Below are 16,861 nucleotides of genomic sequence, written 5' to 3' on the forward strand. Positions count from 1 at the left end.
TGCTGCTTTTCCTGATTCTGAATGAATCTGTTAAGTGCCATGAATTAGAAAATTACTTACAGAGTGGAGTCCTCAAGCTTTTATTTGAAAAGATGGGATGCAGAGAGCCTATAGATGATGAAAGTCCTAATGAAAGCTTTTTCTGCAGTGGGGTTTAGAAAGAAATAACTGCATTTATTATGTTTTTAAAGTTTTCATTCTGGTGTGCATCCCCTAGAAAGAATGGGAGAATCACCCTGCTGAGGAGGGCTTAGAGGAGTTTAGTGCTAGGCTGGAAAACAAACCTTAAAACTTAAGGCTCAAAAGTTTTTTTCATTTTCTTGGTGCCTAGACTGTTCTGGGTGGTTACTGACAAAAGGTAACTAAAGGCAATGAGCCTTTTTGTGTCCTTGACAGAGACACAGAAGCCAAAAAGCAGAATATGTACCAATTGTGTCAGGCACCAAGAAGTAATTTCATAAAAATAAAAGGATCAAAATGTTGGAACCACTCACCATAAAAATAGAGGACTCTTTGTTGGTCAAAGTCTTTTAAGACAAGATTAGGTTGCTTGGTAAAAAATAATTTCTTTGAGCTTCTGGGACATTTTGTGCATGGCCTGGAAAGAGAAGATGATCCTTCCAGAATTGAAATCTGTTAATCTGAGCAAACCTTCTTCAGGGCCCTTGAGGAGAACAGAATTGCCTTTGTGGTCTCACCATGTTCCTAATATTGCTACAAAGATCATAATCAAATCTCATGCTTCAACTTTCCAGTGTAAAGGTTCAGGCAGGAATTTTTCCAATATTCAATTAATTAACTCTGTGCTCTGGTTTTGTTTTGCTTCTCTTCTCCTTCTGTGTAGCACCAGAGAGGTGGAACAGGAGAATTGTAACCACCCCTGCTGATTTAAGACTTGGGTCCCTGTCAGCATCCTCCTCATTCCCACATGGAAATAGACTTTTTTAACCAGCAACTTATTAACTTATTGGTAGATTTGATGCTTTATAGAGTACAAATTAAAAAAGAACCAACCCAACTTTGTGGAATAATTTGCTGTGCAAATCCTTTGGGTATACCTTGAGCAGCCAGTTCCTTGGAATTGCTGTCACTTTTCTCTCACCTGTTGTCTCTACAAGTTTGGAAATTATATTCCAGTTCAGGCTCTTAGCAACCTAATCTTTACAGCAAATTCTATTTATATTTTTTTTTTTACTCCTGCAGGTTGTTAAAGCTGGGCCTAGTAAGAGATTATGTTGAACTATTAGTTACTTTAAATAGGAATTCAGTGTAAGTTATAATATTTTTGTCGCCTCTTAAAGGCACCAAAAGTAATTAATGAAAATAAGTCTGTGCTTTAGGCTGGGCTTTAAAGAAACTTTGTGAAGGTGGTATAAAATGCAGTGATATTGGCCAAAGGTTTTATTAAAGGCCACAATTGACTGGAAAATCCTCACATAAAGAACATTTCATACAGGGCAGCTTTCTCAGCAAAAGTTTTATTTCAGTTTTACACCTCCGAGTGCTTTTTTTTTCCTTTCTAGACTCGTGAGACCTGCCTGTCACTGAGGTCCATCTCTCTTTGAGTGGGATGTTCATTGTGTGGCAGAGAGGAGGAAAATCAACCCTTGGTAAAGCAAAGCTTCAAGGCACAGAAAAATCAGCCTCATGTTGATTCCATCACTCTTCTCCTTTTAATTTTTTTTTTTTTTCCATTAAGAAAGCACGAGTGTTCTGAGTGGTGTGTTTGTATCTGTGCTAACATTTTGCACAGAGCTTTTGTGCCATGGTGGGACCCAGCAGATCTGGGAGGAGGTGATGCTGTCATGGGGCACAAGCACAGATGTCACCAAGTGCCAGCTGGATGAGGCATCTGCTGTTTCCCTTCCATCCCTGCCCTGCAGTATTCCAACAGAGGACGATACAAAGGCCTGAGTGTATTTATACAGTTATTATTACCACATTTTTTAAAGTTGTGGGTGGATTTGTGTCCATTACCTTTAAAGAAGTTGCTCTCTCTGCAGCTGTTTGAACAGTCAGGATACATAATGAATATTTGTTGATAATCTATGGGACTAATTCGCAAGAATTTTATTTCAGACAGAATTTCAGAGTCTTTCTGGCCTATCTATATAAACTATTCCAGGCTAGGGGACAAGGAGCAACCTGAGATAGTGGAAGGTGTCCCTGTGAAGTGGATGAGCTTTCTTTGAGGTCCCTTCCCACCCAACCCAGTCTGGAATTCTGTGATTCCATGATATTCCTTGGTTATTGGCACTAGAACTCAAGGTTTTACGCAGTGTAGTTGACAAAAGCTTTGGTAAAATGGCCTTACCATGATCAGCCAAGAGATGATAATAATAATAATAATAATAATAATAATAATAATAATAATAATAATAATAATAATGCATTTGAGTGACAGAATTATTACCCATACATTGGAAAAACTGTTCAAAACAGGCTGATGTGGGAATAGTAATCACTATGAAGTGTGTTGATATAATTTTAGCTATATTTTAGCTTTAGATATATTTTAGCTTTGGAGATTCCTGTTTTGAAATTCCCCTTCTATCAATATTACAATTTGCTGGAGGTAATAAATCACTTTATTTAAAAAAGTTTGTACGTAGATCTTGCAGTGGCTTTCGGTGTTTTCGAGCAGGAGTGAACTTTAATGTGAAGGAACTGACTCGAGTTTCACTGGTTTAAAGGTGTTTTTGAAGGGCCTTTGAAGTGCTTGAAGTAATAAATTGCACCCTCTAGTTATTAGCCTAGAAAAATGTATATTTTGGGAAAAATTTCAGTGGGCAAAATGTCAAAAGTTATTTTTTCAGTTATTTTTCTGACAGTTGTCTTGCTATGCATTTACTGTATATTATACATTACTGTATATTTTGCATAACTGTATAAGCCATTTTATGATCTTGAGGCATTGAGGGCAAACAGTTGACATTTGTCCTCCAGCTTTCCAGAAAATTCTCGAGCAGCTTGAGCAGATCCAAGAGACAAGTGAGTGCTGGGGTAGGAACTGTGTGAAACTCTGTAAAATAAAACAGATACGGGCAGGGGGGAACACCCTCTTTTACCAATGCTCAGGATGTGTTTGTACAGCTGGCAGTTTGTGCTCCTTCATATTCCTTGACCTAGAAATAGCCAAGGTTTTAATGCGTTCTTGGAGGGGGAGAAAGGTGTTGTGGAACAGAGCTGCCACATCAAAGCCTCTCCTCAGCCCCTAAAAGGGTTTCCACCACTGCCTTCCTCGGCCCTATCGAACACTCAGCACTTTTCCCACTCAGCCTTTTTTATTAAGAAATGGCCTTAAAGCTTTTATTTATATAAAAATGATAAAAGTGACACAAGGAGTTGAAAAGATCTGTACGGTTCAAACAAAAGTCCGTCAGGGATGTAATGTAAATTCTGGGTGAGGTGTCTCCACCAGCCCCAGGCAGCTCAGCTGCTGCTCTGGGCAGAGTCCTCCCTGTAGGAGAGGGTTACTCTGAGGAGTACTTTTGTATTAGGATGTGGTTTAAAACTTCCAAAGTCTTCGTGGTGGTAAAAGAAACCAAGTGTTTGATAGCTGCACAATACAGGTTGATGGCCATCGTGGAGATCATTATTCAATTTTCCTTCTTAATGTTGGAGGTTTATATTGACCCTTTGTTCTCCAGGGTTCTGCTGGGATTGCTGGAATTCTGGGTCCAGGACTTGATGTTCTTGGAGGTCTTTCCCAATCTTAATAATTCTGTGGTTCTCTGACTTTTCCTTCAGCGTGCTAAGCAACATAAGGAGGCAGAAAGAATGAAATCCCAGTTTTTAAAATGTCCTGATTTCCATTAAAATCTTTTTTTTACTCCTTTCAGCACCAGCCCACCCTACTGCTGTGTGGATCTGTATTCCCTGAGAACAGGAGAGATGGTCAAGTCCATCCAGTTCAAAACTCCTATTTATGACCTGCATTGCAATAAAAGGTAAGGGCGCTCACTGCATTCCTTGTGTGTTAGGGCATGCCAGATTTTGGTAATAAATACAATTTCTGGTGTATGACCTCCCTGATTTTCTTTTTTTCACTCTCCTGGTTCTGTGTTTCTCAAGGAGTATTTCAGTTGGAATACATCAATGTGCTTCCCCCACGGCTTTGGTTTAAGAAGCTCAAACCAAGAAAATCATTTAAGCTTCTTTCAGTTGTGCTAAAGGGTGAGCAGGAATTGCTGAAATCCTCCATGATCCACCTACAGCTGGGGAAATGGGATCACAGAGAGTTTAAACAGCACAGAGCACTAAGGAGTTTATGTCTCTTCTTTGTGTTGGTCTGTCAGGTTTTACCTCCCTGCACATCCAAAACATTCCTGGTGTGCAATCTGTGGTTTGCAGGGAATAATGTTCCAGTGAGTCAAATAACAAAGCAGCATCTCTGGGTGTGGATAGAGAGAAAATGGCTCTGGAGGCTGAGGATCACAGAGTTCCAAGAGAACAGCATCTGTTGTGTCCATGGAATCAAATTTTGCTGAGTTAATGTGAAATTCCCATCTCTCCCAGACACACCAAACTGGAGCTTTGTGGTTTGCTTTGTAGTTTGCCACATCTTTTTAAGGCAGAAGAGAAATCCCAGGATCCTTGTGTGAGGATCCTGCTGATCCCTTGGCACTCCTGATGGGAGAATTTGGAGTGGTGACTTTGGTCCAAGCCCTGCTGAGTTCTGCTCCCTTCACCCTCCCATTACTGCCGTGAGTCACCGTGGCCTCAGGTGCCCTGGGCGAGTGGTGCAATCCAGTTCATGGGGTAAAGGTAGAGCCTTGGATGAAGAAATTCCTGCATTTCTTTGGGAATCCAGATTGCCATGCCAGAATGGATGGTCCTTCAGTAAATAATAACACAAATCATTGGAAAATTCAGAATGATTTGGATTTTGTGCCTGGTTTTGATGCAGATGAGGTGTGTGCATCAAACTTGTGCAACTAAATGTAAACTGCTACTGCAAATAAATAGATCAGTAAATGCTCTGGAATCATCCACCTGGGGGGTTCATTTCTGCAGAAAGACAGAGTGTCTTCAAGGAGGAGAAAACAAAAATCTCCAGGAGAGGGAAATATTCCCATCAAATATCCATAGTTTTGCAATATATACGCATTACACTTCCACCTGCAGTCAAAGTTTTCCCATTTTTCATTGGTTTCCTTTATTTTAGGCAATGCAGGAAAAGTTAGAATTTATACGCTTTCTTCTGGTTTTCTCTCCTGCAGTTTCAGCAGTTGGAAGATGTCACTTAAATTAGTTTTGGACATATTAGTAGTTTTAGTTATGTTATTTATTTATTTATTTATTTATCTGAAAACATCAGTAAGCATGAGGGGGTGGTATATATTTTGATTTTAATGTAGTCCTTCACAGGTATTGAGCTCTCATGGGATAAGAGGAATTGTTCTTATAGCAAAACAGATAAAAATAGGGGAAAAGGGGTTAAAGGCTGATTTCACACTTCTGGGAAATAATCATCACCCTTTCCCCAAGGATATGAGTTGAGGCTGATTCATCCCCTTTTTAAAGGTGACTGTTCCAGGCTGTAACACACAGTCATAATGTTCACATGAAGCATTAGGTGTGTATTTTAGTCAGTGAGAGATGTGATTAATTTTTTTCCATGTTGTATCTTTACAATTAAAACCATTAAAACAATATTTAATAATGCTCTATATTGACAGCTAATTAAAAAATACTTTCTCACAGTCTGCCTAATGAGACAATAACAGATTATTAATTGTGTCATATTGCTAAATGTAGGTTTTATGTGTTGGTTTCCCAGGTGCTTCTTTCATTGCAGGCTTTTGAAAACTTGATTTTGGGAAGTCATCAGTGTGGGAGAAAGCGTTCCCTGGTTCTAAAACTTGCAAGATGCTGCTCTGCTTCCACATTTGCATCTCTGAGCTCTGTTTTTTGAGGCAGCACCATGTTTCCTGTTACCCTGTGGTTTTTGACCCTTACAATAAAAGTGTAATGTGCAAGCAAACACATAAACATACATCTTCAATATGCTAATTGACCCAAATTCTGCTGCTCTCAGCTCTGTTTGTGTGCTGATGTTCTCGGTATTACACTCCCCCCCGCTTTTAGCAAATAAAATGTTTCAATAGATTTGCACTGAGGTGGGCAGTGGGATTATTTGACATTTAGCTCATGTTCTGCCGATTGTTGTTTGAATCAGTGACAGTAATTCAGGGCCTTGCAGCTCCATTCTTGCTTTTTAATGGAGCTTTGAGTGCAAGAGCTATATCACAAAAGTGCTGTACTGCTGTGGCTCAGCCCCCTGCACTTCCTGCAGTGGAGTTCATGTGGTTGGGAGGAGAGAGAGCCCTCAATAACTGCCAGGGATTGGTAACCTGGCACTTCATCACTGCAGAGTTTATATTGATGCTTTTGAAATAATTACATTTAGATATTGAATCTTTAAACCAATGCATTTAATGTCTCAAGTGGACGTTCCATTTCTGTGTTTTCAGGATCCTCGTTGTGGTCCTGCAGGAGAAAATCGCCGCCTTCGACAGCTGCACTTTCACCAAAAAATTCTTCGTTACCAGTACGTACAATTTGGGGCTCAGAGGTGGTCAAAACAGAGCTTTTTGTTTGTTTCTTTATTTCTAAATCTTCAAAGCAGATCTCAAATAATAATTTGGAGCTTCAGGAAAACTTGCTTAAAAAAAAATCCCAAACCCAAATGCTTTTCTGTGAATATTTAACTCTTTTCTGTATTTATTATTGCTGTAAGTGATTGTAAAGGGCACCCACACTACCATCCATCAGTAGCTGAGCAATTCTTTTGTTCATTTTGCACAAATATGTGTAAAAGCCTCAGGTGGGAGTTCCAGGTTATCACATCATCAGCAATTAAACCCACATCAACAGTGATGTACCCACTGTTCATATTTTTGTTCTTTAGGCACACTGGGTTTTTTAATGTGTTCATAATTTACTTTGGAAAGGTCAAAGTTTTATTATTTAAAAAGAGTCTGCATTTTTGTGGATGTATTTTCAGTCACAATTAGAAAAGTTGAAATTATTTTTTTATATTATCTCTGTATTTATAGAAAAATCTCCTTGGGAGAAGTTGTTTCTTGTCATAGTTTGAGGGAAAGCAGCTTCATGCAGTAATATTAAAGTTGCCAATAGGTGTCAGTTTCTTCCTATCCATGGATGTGAGATACTGGGAATCTGCTGGGATTCAGTGTCAAGATCCAAATAGGAAAGGATTTATTTGTGTCCTATTCATCACTCCCTTTTATTTCATCAAAGAGAATTAGGGTACAAGCCTTGCTTTATTTTAGACCAAAAGTAAAGAAAACCCCTCAGTTAAATGTGTATTCTGAGAATTTTTGGGCTTATTTAGTTGGGCTTTTTTTTTAAGATACTGCAATTTATTTTTAAAAATTAATGCCCTGAAGTTAATTTTGAGAAGCAGGGATACTCTGTTTTTAAACATAACTTTGATTTGCCTTTTGTGGAGCAGCTGTAGAATTTAAAGAGGATAAATTAAAGCTTTTGGAGGAATGAAAAAATTATTTTTTAGAAAGTCCAAAAATTCCTAAAATGTCACTAATGCCAGTGCATTTCTCCAGCTGTGCTGCTTTTTAATATGAGAAATTCAAGATTTTCTGAAACTTTCCTCTGGTTTAATTGAGGACAGTCTCATTTTTGGGGCATTTTGGATGCTGCCAGGGCTGGAGCCAGCGCAGCCCTTCCCTGTGGCAGTGCCATGCTGTGAGTGGGCAGAGCTGTGTTTTTTCCCCTGTGTTTATGGGTTTTGGGACCTGTGCTGAGGATCCCAAGCTCAGCCATTCCCTGGATCCTGCTCCCAGGCAGGTGCTGTGTCCTGGCATGTCAGGGCTGCAGCAGAGCTTTTGTCTGAGCATCCCCATTTCATGTGCTGAAATCTCCTCGACCTGAGAGTGTATCTTTAAAGGCTTAAATTCCTCTGATGTGTTTGAAATGGGATGGAAATGAGCTCCCTCGTTAGCTGCAGGGATTTCTGGGAGGCAGCCAACTGGCCACGACTGCCTTCTTTGGCTGTGCCTTTGAAAAAATTATTAAAGGACAGTGCCAGTATCAATTAAAAAAATAGAAATCCTTGAAAAGGAAGCTCAGGAAAAGGTCTTGGAGGCCTTTTTGTTTGCATTGTTGGGGCAGCCTGGGTCCTGTCCAGACTGGTGCTGGTGCACCTCAGCTGTGGGGATGTCACTGCCTGCCCAGAGAATGTGACAGCATGAAAGATTCTCTGACTGGTTTCGGTCAGAAGGCAGGGCACAAAGGGCAGAAATATTGCTGAGGATCACTGACTCTTTGTAGGGTTTTGTGTTACTTTTAGGGAAAGGAAAATCTTTATTTTCAAGAAGATTTGGTGATGGTGTGGCAATCACGTCTTCCATCCCTAAGTGGTGTGGGAGCCTTAGAACCTCACTGAGACAGCACAAATGTGAAGCAGAAGCTCTGGTCTGTTTTGTTGATTATTTATACACAGAAATGAAATGCAGAATGTCCAATTAAAAGCAGTGTCAGGAATTTTGAAGTTCTTCAGAAATGCTAATGCAGCTGCCCTGCACATGAGGAGTGTTTGTCTTTCTGTTTTTGTTTTTGTGGTTTGATGTGTAGCTTAATATATTGTTACAATAAATATGCCATAAAATATTCAGGATGTAGATGGACAAGTTCGTGCTGCTGTTGGAGTGTTTTAACTCCTGCATTTCCTGATTTTTTCCTGAGCAAGTTTGACATAGGACAAACTTTTGTTTTCCCCTGCTTGGGATTACATGGAAATGTGCTGATTTGACTTGGATGGCAGGGAGCCAGAATGTTTTATTTGTGCCTTTTGTAACAAAACCTCAGTGTACAGGTGCTCCAGACTGGGAGAGGGAATTTAAGACAGGTGCTTAAACGTGGAGAGAAAACATGCTGTAACTATTGTAGAAAAATTACCAGGATATCCCCTAATCTACCCTGTGGGTGTTCTGATTTTCAAACGTCTGCTAGGAGAAAGCAGAACATCAGTCTCATGGCAGTCGCTTCCATCCATCACTGCTCTCCTCGTGCTTGGAGCCAGCTCCTTTTCCCTAAGAAAAGACACCAAGGGGAGGAGAAAGCCCAGCAGGAATTTCACATCCTGCACTGGTTTAGGTGCTCATGTGGCCAAACTAAAAAAAAATTCATTTGATGCTTATGTTAAGAATGTGTTTCCCTGACTAGTTGTGTGTGTCAAGGTGCGGATTTTAAATAGATTCTTAAATAGCTCAGAGTTTTATTGTGGTTCAGATTTCCTTCAGAGCCTTTTCTGCATGTGACTGAAGGATCAGAAACCAAAGGGATGCCCAGAAACCAAAGTGATGCTCAGGCTTTTTTTGCCCCTACTTTGCTCTAAAGAAAAGCTGCAGAAAAGCTGAATTCCATTGATTTCTATTCCATCAGTGCTCCTCGCTCCAAAACTGCTTACTTAATGCAGCATTGCTGATTATGAATATGGCCTGATGGATCCTTTCCTTCTCCATAAAGAATATCCTGCCCACCCCCTGGGCTGAGTAGAGATCCTCCCAGATAACATCATGCATGTGGCATCATCCCTGTGTCTGATAAGGAGGGCCTGCTCAGCTTCCCTGGCCCTTCACTCCTCATATTGATATATTCTCCATCCAGGATTCCCCAGGGATGGAGACACTTATTGCAGCCATTAGCTGGCACCATGTTTCTATTGATGCTGTTCTGTAGAGCCCTGAGAGGTAATTTTGCAGATTTTAGTCAGAGTAGTTTATTGTATAGAAAGTCTGGAAAGGCTCCTCACCACAAGCCAAAATCAGTTTGTGGATGTTGAATGCCCTGCACCTCTCCAAGTGAATAAAACCCCCAAAGCAAATGGTGTGGGATGCTCTGATCTGCACTTTGGATTTGGGATTGCTGTGTGCTCTCACATTCACACACAAAGAATAATTTGGTGGTTTCAGTTTGTCACAGGCTGGTCTGGAAATCTTCAAGGCTTTTTTGGACATTTCTGTTGGAATTCCTTTCCCTGTCGGGCTCATAGGAAGCAGCTCGAGCTCTTGACTTTAAAGTAAAAACACTGGGTGTCTTATGAAGAAGTTTAATGCCTGAAGAGTCACATTCTTCAAGAAGCTGTGTGTGTTTCCCTCCTCAGCTGTGGGCATTTCTCCTGGTTATCCCACACGGGGTAATAATTGACAGGATTCCTTTGTCTGTGGGGGATCAGCCCTGATCGAAAGTCCTCAGGGCAGGTGGGAAGGGAGCTCCTGAGTCACAGGATTTTCTTGATCAGTGAAGAAGAGCCAAGTATGTCCCTGTGGATTGCTATAAGCACTTTTAATTTTAAACACCCACATTTATATGAGCACCTACCCCTTCATGGTGTTTTTCCCTGAGAAATGTTGATTTAATTTTGCTTTTTCTTTTTAACAGCATTATTTATAAAAGTTTTTTTTTCCTGGCTGTGGGAACCAGTGTCTCACCATTCCAGGATAATGCTGAAACACTTTTTGGAGAGGTCTTTAAGGGAGCACCATGGTGGATTTATGGGTACAAACAGCTTTGGTGCTTGCAGGAGGTTTTGCTCCACTGCAGGAAAATGTAAATACAACAAAAAAGTTGCATAAAGCCACAACAGAGGCCTCAGTCCCCAAGATGTCTGTCTGTCATATCTCCAGGCTCTGACAGTTTTACAAATTAGATGTAAAACAGGAAGTGCTCTTTGTTTCTATATAAGTTATTTTTATCTAAAGCACCCAAATCCTTAATGGTAAAGGGCAAACAAAGCCATCTGACATTGTCCTGCACAGAAACAACAACCTCAGTGGCAACTCTTATTATTTGTCACTGTCCAAGTCTGAACAAAATAAGAAAGTAAATCTGAGATTAAACATTGCCCTGAAATCAATCAAATTGGTGCTAAATTAAACAGCAGGGCCTAATGAATATGAAAGGCCACTGATACTTTTAGTGAAAGCTCTGTGTTTGGACCTGTGGAGTAACAGTAAAATCACAAAATCATGGAATTAATGACTTGGAAGGGATGCACTGCGACCATCAAAGTGCAGATGCTTCAAACTGCCATGGTAGAGTGGACAGGGAAGGAGACCTCTGTAGTGATAATAATTTAATAATAATAATAAATAAGTAAGAAAAAGAGGCCCTGGGTGGCAAACCTGATTTCTCGGTGGGTCCATCCTGCTCCTTTGCTCTGTTACTCCATTTTATGGGTGATACTTAAACAGAAGGAAGTACAAGAACAATAGGAGAGTTTTGGAAAGTATGTGACAGTGTGAGAGTAATAACATTTACACAGGGCCTTTCATCTAGAAGGAACCCAGAGGAATTTATAAACAATATTGCTTTATACAGTTTATAAACAACAAAAAAATTGGTTAGCTAAAAAATCCAAAAAAACCCAAAACAACCAACCAAAAAAAATTAGATAAAACAACTTATATGATTTGTTTTCCTTGTAATAAACAAAGCTTTTGCTACAAAAGTATCACTCTACCCATTATTTATTGCATGTTCCCTCTCTGCCATGGATCTGCTTTCTGGCTGCTCTGCACTGCAGGAATTAAGGATGGAGTTTTGTAATTCCATTCCTATGTAGAGCTCTGTGTTTCATAAGACCCAGAAAAGAATTACAGATTGATTATTAGAGAAGTAGCATCACTTCAGTGGGTTCTTGGAGCTATTTATTTAAAAATACACAATGGCCCTGCTTCATTGATTTTGGAAGTGATAATCCAGCAAGTCCTTTGAATGATTAAAGGCGAAGAATTTCTGTTGAAATGAGTTACTTCTTTTGGAATTTGTTTAGAAAAGTGTGTTTAAAACCACTGGACACTTCAGCTGACATATGTCATCTTTAATGAACCTTGTCAGGCACTGAACAGAAAAATCTTTCTTTCTCCAGAAGGTTTCCTTAGGATGGAGGTGAGCCTGGGAATCTCTGCCTTCATGGCATTCCATGTGACCCAAAAGATGCCATTTCTGCTTTATTTTGGGATTAAAGACAAAATCCTAAAAGAGAAAATATTTTGTATTAATAACTGCCTGTTCCCTCAGCTTGAAATAAAATAAAATATCCTCTGGTATGAATTCCTCACAGGCACAAGGTGTGACATATCCATTAAAATTTCCCCCTAGGAAACAGTAAATCAAAAATAGTTATAAAAAAGGATGAGTATGGACCACTGCAAAGGAAACTGGAGAGAATTGGGGAAAAGAAAGCAGTGAAAATGATGGAAAAAGAAAGTTTTTCTATTAAACTGATAGGGAAAAAAGACTGAAACAAGACCGAAAAGAACTTAAAATGTTTTTCATTAAAAAGCAAGAACAAAGTCAAGATAGAGGGGGTGAAAGTCTGGAAAATGCCAAAACCAGATTTTTTTTCCTGTACTATAAATATTGTTGTAGGGAATAAAGTTCTTAGAATGTGCTGTGAAATTAAAAATCAACCGGTGGTGTCTTAAGATGAACATGATGGGATGTGCTTGAAGGAAAGCAATGTTAGGTGATTCTGATTTGGCTTTTTCATTCCCTCAGCTTTATTAATTCATGCATTAATTTGCAATAGTTTATCAGATATCATTTTCCAGTGTGTTTTAGTGAGGTTTGGGAAAGAAATAAAACTGTGCTGTGGGTAGGGAGTTAGGAGTGCATCGTTCTGCAAACTGAAAATAAGCCCTGACTTAGCTCAGACAAGTTCTGACTGTTAACATCAGATTTTTCTGGAGAGAATATTGTATTCCTGTATCTCCTTTAAATCTTTATTTTATGAAGAAGCTGTGGAGATGCTGAAGAGCTGCCCCAGTGGAAGTGGTTCAAGTTTTATTAGTGGTGTGTTGGGTGATTTATTGGCCCAGGCTCTGTTGTAGCTGACACAGCCTGTAATGCCTCTGTTCCTCCAAGCAGAGTTTTCCCAGTGAGCTGTTTGTTTAAAGGACAAGGGAGAGGACAGGAATGTGTTGCTTTTCTCCTCTTGGCTGCTCTCTTTGTGTTCACATTGCCATCACTGAAGATCCAGGATGAGCTTTTGCAAAACAATTCAAGGAAAGCACTGGAGCCTTGGGTTTCTTGGAGGAGCTCAAGACTGATGGAAAGATCCAGAGTCAGAGGAGGGGATATTTGTGTGAATTTTCAAAAATGAGTTGAAGAGATTATTTGGTTTATTATGAGTGTATGGATTTGAGTCTCCAGAGGGCAATAGAGATTTTCATCATTACCATAAGGGTAGTAATTAATGGAAATAAATGGAAAATTAATGGAAAATATATAAACCTTCTCTTTGCTCACTCACAAAGCAAACATTTGTGTAGCTCTTTGGAGAACTTCAGGTAACGTGGGATTCTTGTATTCTCAGTAAACTGAAATATATAAAATCACCGCAGCAACAAGTAAGTTTAAAGCATTTTTGAATGCAAATAATCACAAGCTATATCCTTATTGCAGTTATAATTTTATAACCCAGTTTTTAAGGGAAAAAAAAGAGAAATTGTAACACTGAAGAATCACTTATGGGGCTGTAGTTAACATTTACATCTTGGAAGTGGGAAAACCAAGGCACAGGATGTGAGGTCCCAGGGTGTCCTTAGCCAAGCCCTTGTTCAGAGGGATCCTGGAGCCCATTTCTTATTTCTCACTGTTCCTTAGGGCAGCACCAGTTGGAATTTTTGGGTGTAGGAACTTGATAAAATTAGCAGAAAGACTTGGACTGTGATTCTGATTTTCAAAGCAATTTTTCTTCCTTTTTTCCCACCTCTGAAGTTACTAATTTCCTCTGCACAGAGGTAGAAAATAAGTGTGTGTACTCAAAAGTTATGAAGTAGTTTCCAAAAGGTTTTCACCTATATTTTTGTGAGTGATAGGTCCAGTTAAGCTGGTTCTAAGATCAGATATTTTTTAGTACTTGCTTGGTTTGCTGCACTCTTGGAAGGACTTTCCCTCAGTGATCCTTTCTTGGATGACCTCTCCATGCTGTCATTAAAACTTGGAAACTTTGGTCTTCTTGACAGTTAGTTCTGCATTCTCATTATGTTCATTCCTATTGTAAACATGCTAAAGTTGCTGCTGTTATTGCTTAGAATGGCTTTTTCCTCTGTTGTTTTGAAGTCTGGTAGAAATAGAAGTTAATCTTTAAGAGAGTGGGGCTGCTGAGGATTGGATGGCCCAGCTCGATGGGTCACGCCGTGTCTGTCTTTTCATTTGCCTCATAGATGATGTTCTGCTGACTCCAGCTGTTTTTTTGGAAAGCAGAAAAACAATTTGCTTTTCCTTCCCATAATGCATAACCCTTTGTTTATCCTTGTGCTGCTGCAAGTTTCCAAAATGCAAAGACTTGCAAAGAAAAGAAAGGGAGGAAATAGCTCCTTTTTTTTACGCTGTTTTTTGTATCGAGAGTAGAGTTTAGGACCGAGCTGAATTGTTGACCTTTGTGGAGTTTATTCTTAGAATTTGGTTGATTTGTGTGTGGAGTCTGATTGACTGAGCCCAGTTCATGGGACAAACCACGGGCAGTGCGTTTGGGGAGGCAGTCCCAGCTTTTCCAAGTAGCTCTTCTGTTCAGTGATCAATTTTGGATTTGAAGAATTCTTCTTGCAGTTCTTCAATGGCTTCAGTTTACTGAAGTAATTGAGAACAGCTCCCTTTTCCAAGCAGGACTTGTTTTTTTGCTATGAATTGCTGAGACTCCTTTAGTTTTCTCCTGCAGGGATGTTACGAATTTGGGAAACGCGAGTCACTGGTTCTGAAGTCACTGTAGAGATTTACACGACGAGGGTTATCATCTGGCAACTTTTAGTGCTGTATTTTATACATAAAAGGGAAGGTAAAAGAAAGGTTTGGGGGACCTGAATTCCTTTCCTGACCCAGATAAGAGCTGCCGAGGCAGAAGTCGGCATTAAAACCTCAGCGCTCCTGATCTATAATGTCATCGGAAGAACACGTTTGTATTTACAACCCAGGGCTGTATTTACAACCTTTTTTTTTGCTTGCTTTGTTCCTTAAGAGGCTCTGGCTACCCACATTTTATGCACTCCTGGAATGCAATAACAATTGTGGCATCATCTCTTCAGAATTCGTTTTCCTTCCTGAGATCAGGCTGACGATAAGGCCTCCCAAACCCGCCCTGGGTTCTGCCCGAGATGGGTTTAGCTGGGTGGTGAATTCATTCTGGGTTTGACAAGGTTTAACTGGGGAATTCATTCTCTCCTTCCCTTCCTTTCTGACCTTTCAAGCAGCTCGCTGTGATCTTTGGAATTTTGCAATTCCCTCAGTGCTGTGCTCTGGAAAATGAAATCCAGGCTTGTTTATCTCGGCGGGGCCTACGCAGGCCCAAACCCGCATCCAAAGCGTTGTCAAATGTCCGTGGAACCTTCCAGAAAGGTGCTAACACCTCCCACGTTGCCTCTCACCGCTTTGCAGGTGGGGAAATAAAACCTCTCCCCTTCTGGAAGTCCTGCTGTGCTCAGGAAGTGTTCTGGACTCTTCTGGAGCCTGCTGGCACAGACAGGGGTGTGTGTGGATATCGGGTTCCTTCCCCTGCCGTGGGTGCGGAGCAGGGGCAGAGTCTCGTATCAGAGATTCAGAAAATAGAAAGCTTCACTGCCTGGGTCTGGGGTTGATTTTTTATAAGGATTTTAAGTGATACACTGAATAAAAGTTGTGTTGGATGTGTTCTGAAATGCAGTATGCCTGTGCTCCTTCAGCCCGGGATACAGGAGCAGCTGCCCGGGGCTCCTTTAAATCAGGCACACGTTTGCAAGGTCTTCAATATTTTGTTTCTTGGCCAATCAGTGAGAGGATTGAAATTGCTAAATTGACTGTATTAGCCTAAGATCTGGTGAAAAGTGAGAATAACCATTTGCTTGATAGCCTCCTCCTTTCCCCTGTTCTTTCCTCCTTATTTTTTATGTAAAAATGCTTATTTTAAAATACAAATTATTTATTTTATTTCTAAAAATTTTATTTTATTTATAACATTTTATAAAAATACATATTTTAAAAGCTTTATATATGAAATGCCATTTAATGTGATTAATTTTAAGCCTTTCCATGTTTTCATTCACAGCTATTTTGTCTAACAGGTATTTTCTTATTTTAATCCTCTGGAATAATTCTCTTTTCTATGCTCATTTTTATCTGTATGTATAAATCTATTTTTATGATAATATAGAGGTAATGGAAAGCAGGTGAACAGTGGAAACATTGCCACCAATTTTAAAGGAATTACAAATTTTCCCACTGTGAAAAGTAAAGTTTGTTTGAAAGTATTTGAAGAGACTGAGGGCTTGTATAGAGATTTGTTAAAATCAAAAGCAAAAGCATTTTGAAAGGCTGAGGGTTTGTATATAGAATTACTAAAAATGAAACCAAGAGCACAATACATCCTTTCATACAGTAAAAATCTAGAAGAGGTTGAAGTGAGTGAACTGTTCACCAACAGAAAGGTGTCAATCAAACAAAATTAATTAAAATGTGAAGATGCAAAACCAATTGAGTCAAACATCAATATTCCCTTACCCCAGAAAGTCATTTTTGTATCAAAATGGCTTTAAAAATGCAAACAAAAGGAGAAATGAATATTTACACATAATTAAATGTTCAAAATAGCTCATCTAACCACAGCCTTATCTCTGGAAACAAAAATGCAAGCATCCACTGAGTGATATTAGCGACTGCAAGGCTTTTGTTTAGACTTTTTGTTTTCTTGGCAATAAATAAAATTCTTTGGAAGAAGTCATTAAGATATTTCTTAATGTTGCCTTTTTAAACTTTGCAGGCTGCTATCCTTGTCCAGGGCCAAACATGAATCCTATTGCTCTTGGGAGCCGTTGGCTTGCTTATGCAGAAAATAAGG

The 16,861-nt window shown here is 39.6% G+C and overlaps 1 protein-coding gene across 8 annotated transcripts in view; it reads left to right on the forward strand.

Moving 5' to 3' along the window:
• Window positions 1-16,861, forward strand: part of BCAS3 (BCAS3 microtubule associated cell migration factor) — a 293,342-nt gene that overhangs the window by 28,748 nt on the left and 247,733 nt on the right. For all 8 annotated transcript variants that reach the window (XM_084218873.1, XM_084218875.1, XM_084218874.1 and 5 more), the window contains exons 8-10: window positions 3,843-3,950; window positions 6,477-6,553; window positions 16,784-16,860. In XM_084218873.1, coding sequence (XP_084074999.1) covers window positions 3,843-3,950; window positions 6,477-6,553; window positions 16,784-16,860 — 262 coding nt within the window. The remainder of the gene's footprint in view (window positions 1-3,842; window positions 3,951-6,476; window positions 6,554-16,783; window position 16,861) is intronic.

This window comes from Fringilla coelebs, assembly GCF_963513975.1.
Source record: "Fringilla coelebs genome assembly, chromosome: 20".
Lineage (NCBI taxonomy): Eukaryota > Metazoa > Chordata > Aves > Passeriformes > Fringillidae > Fringilla > Fringilla coelebs.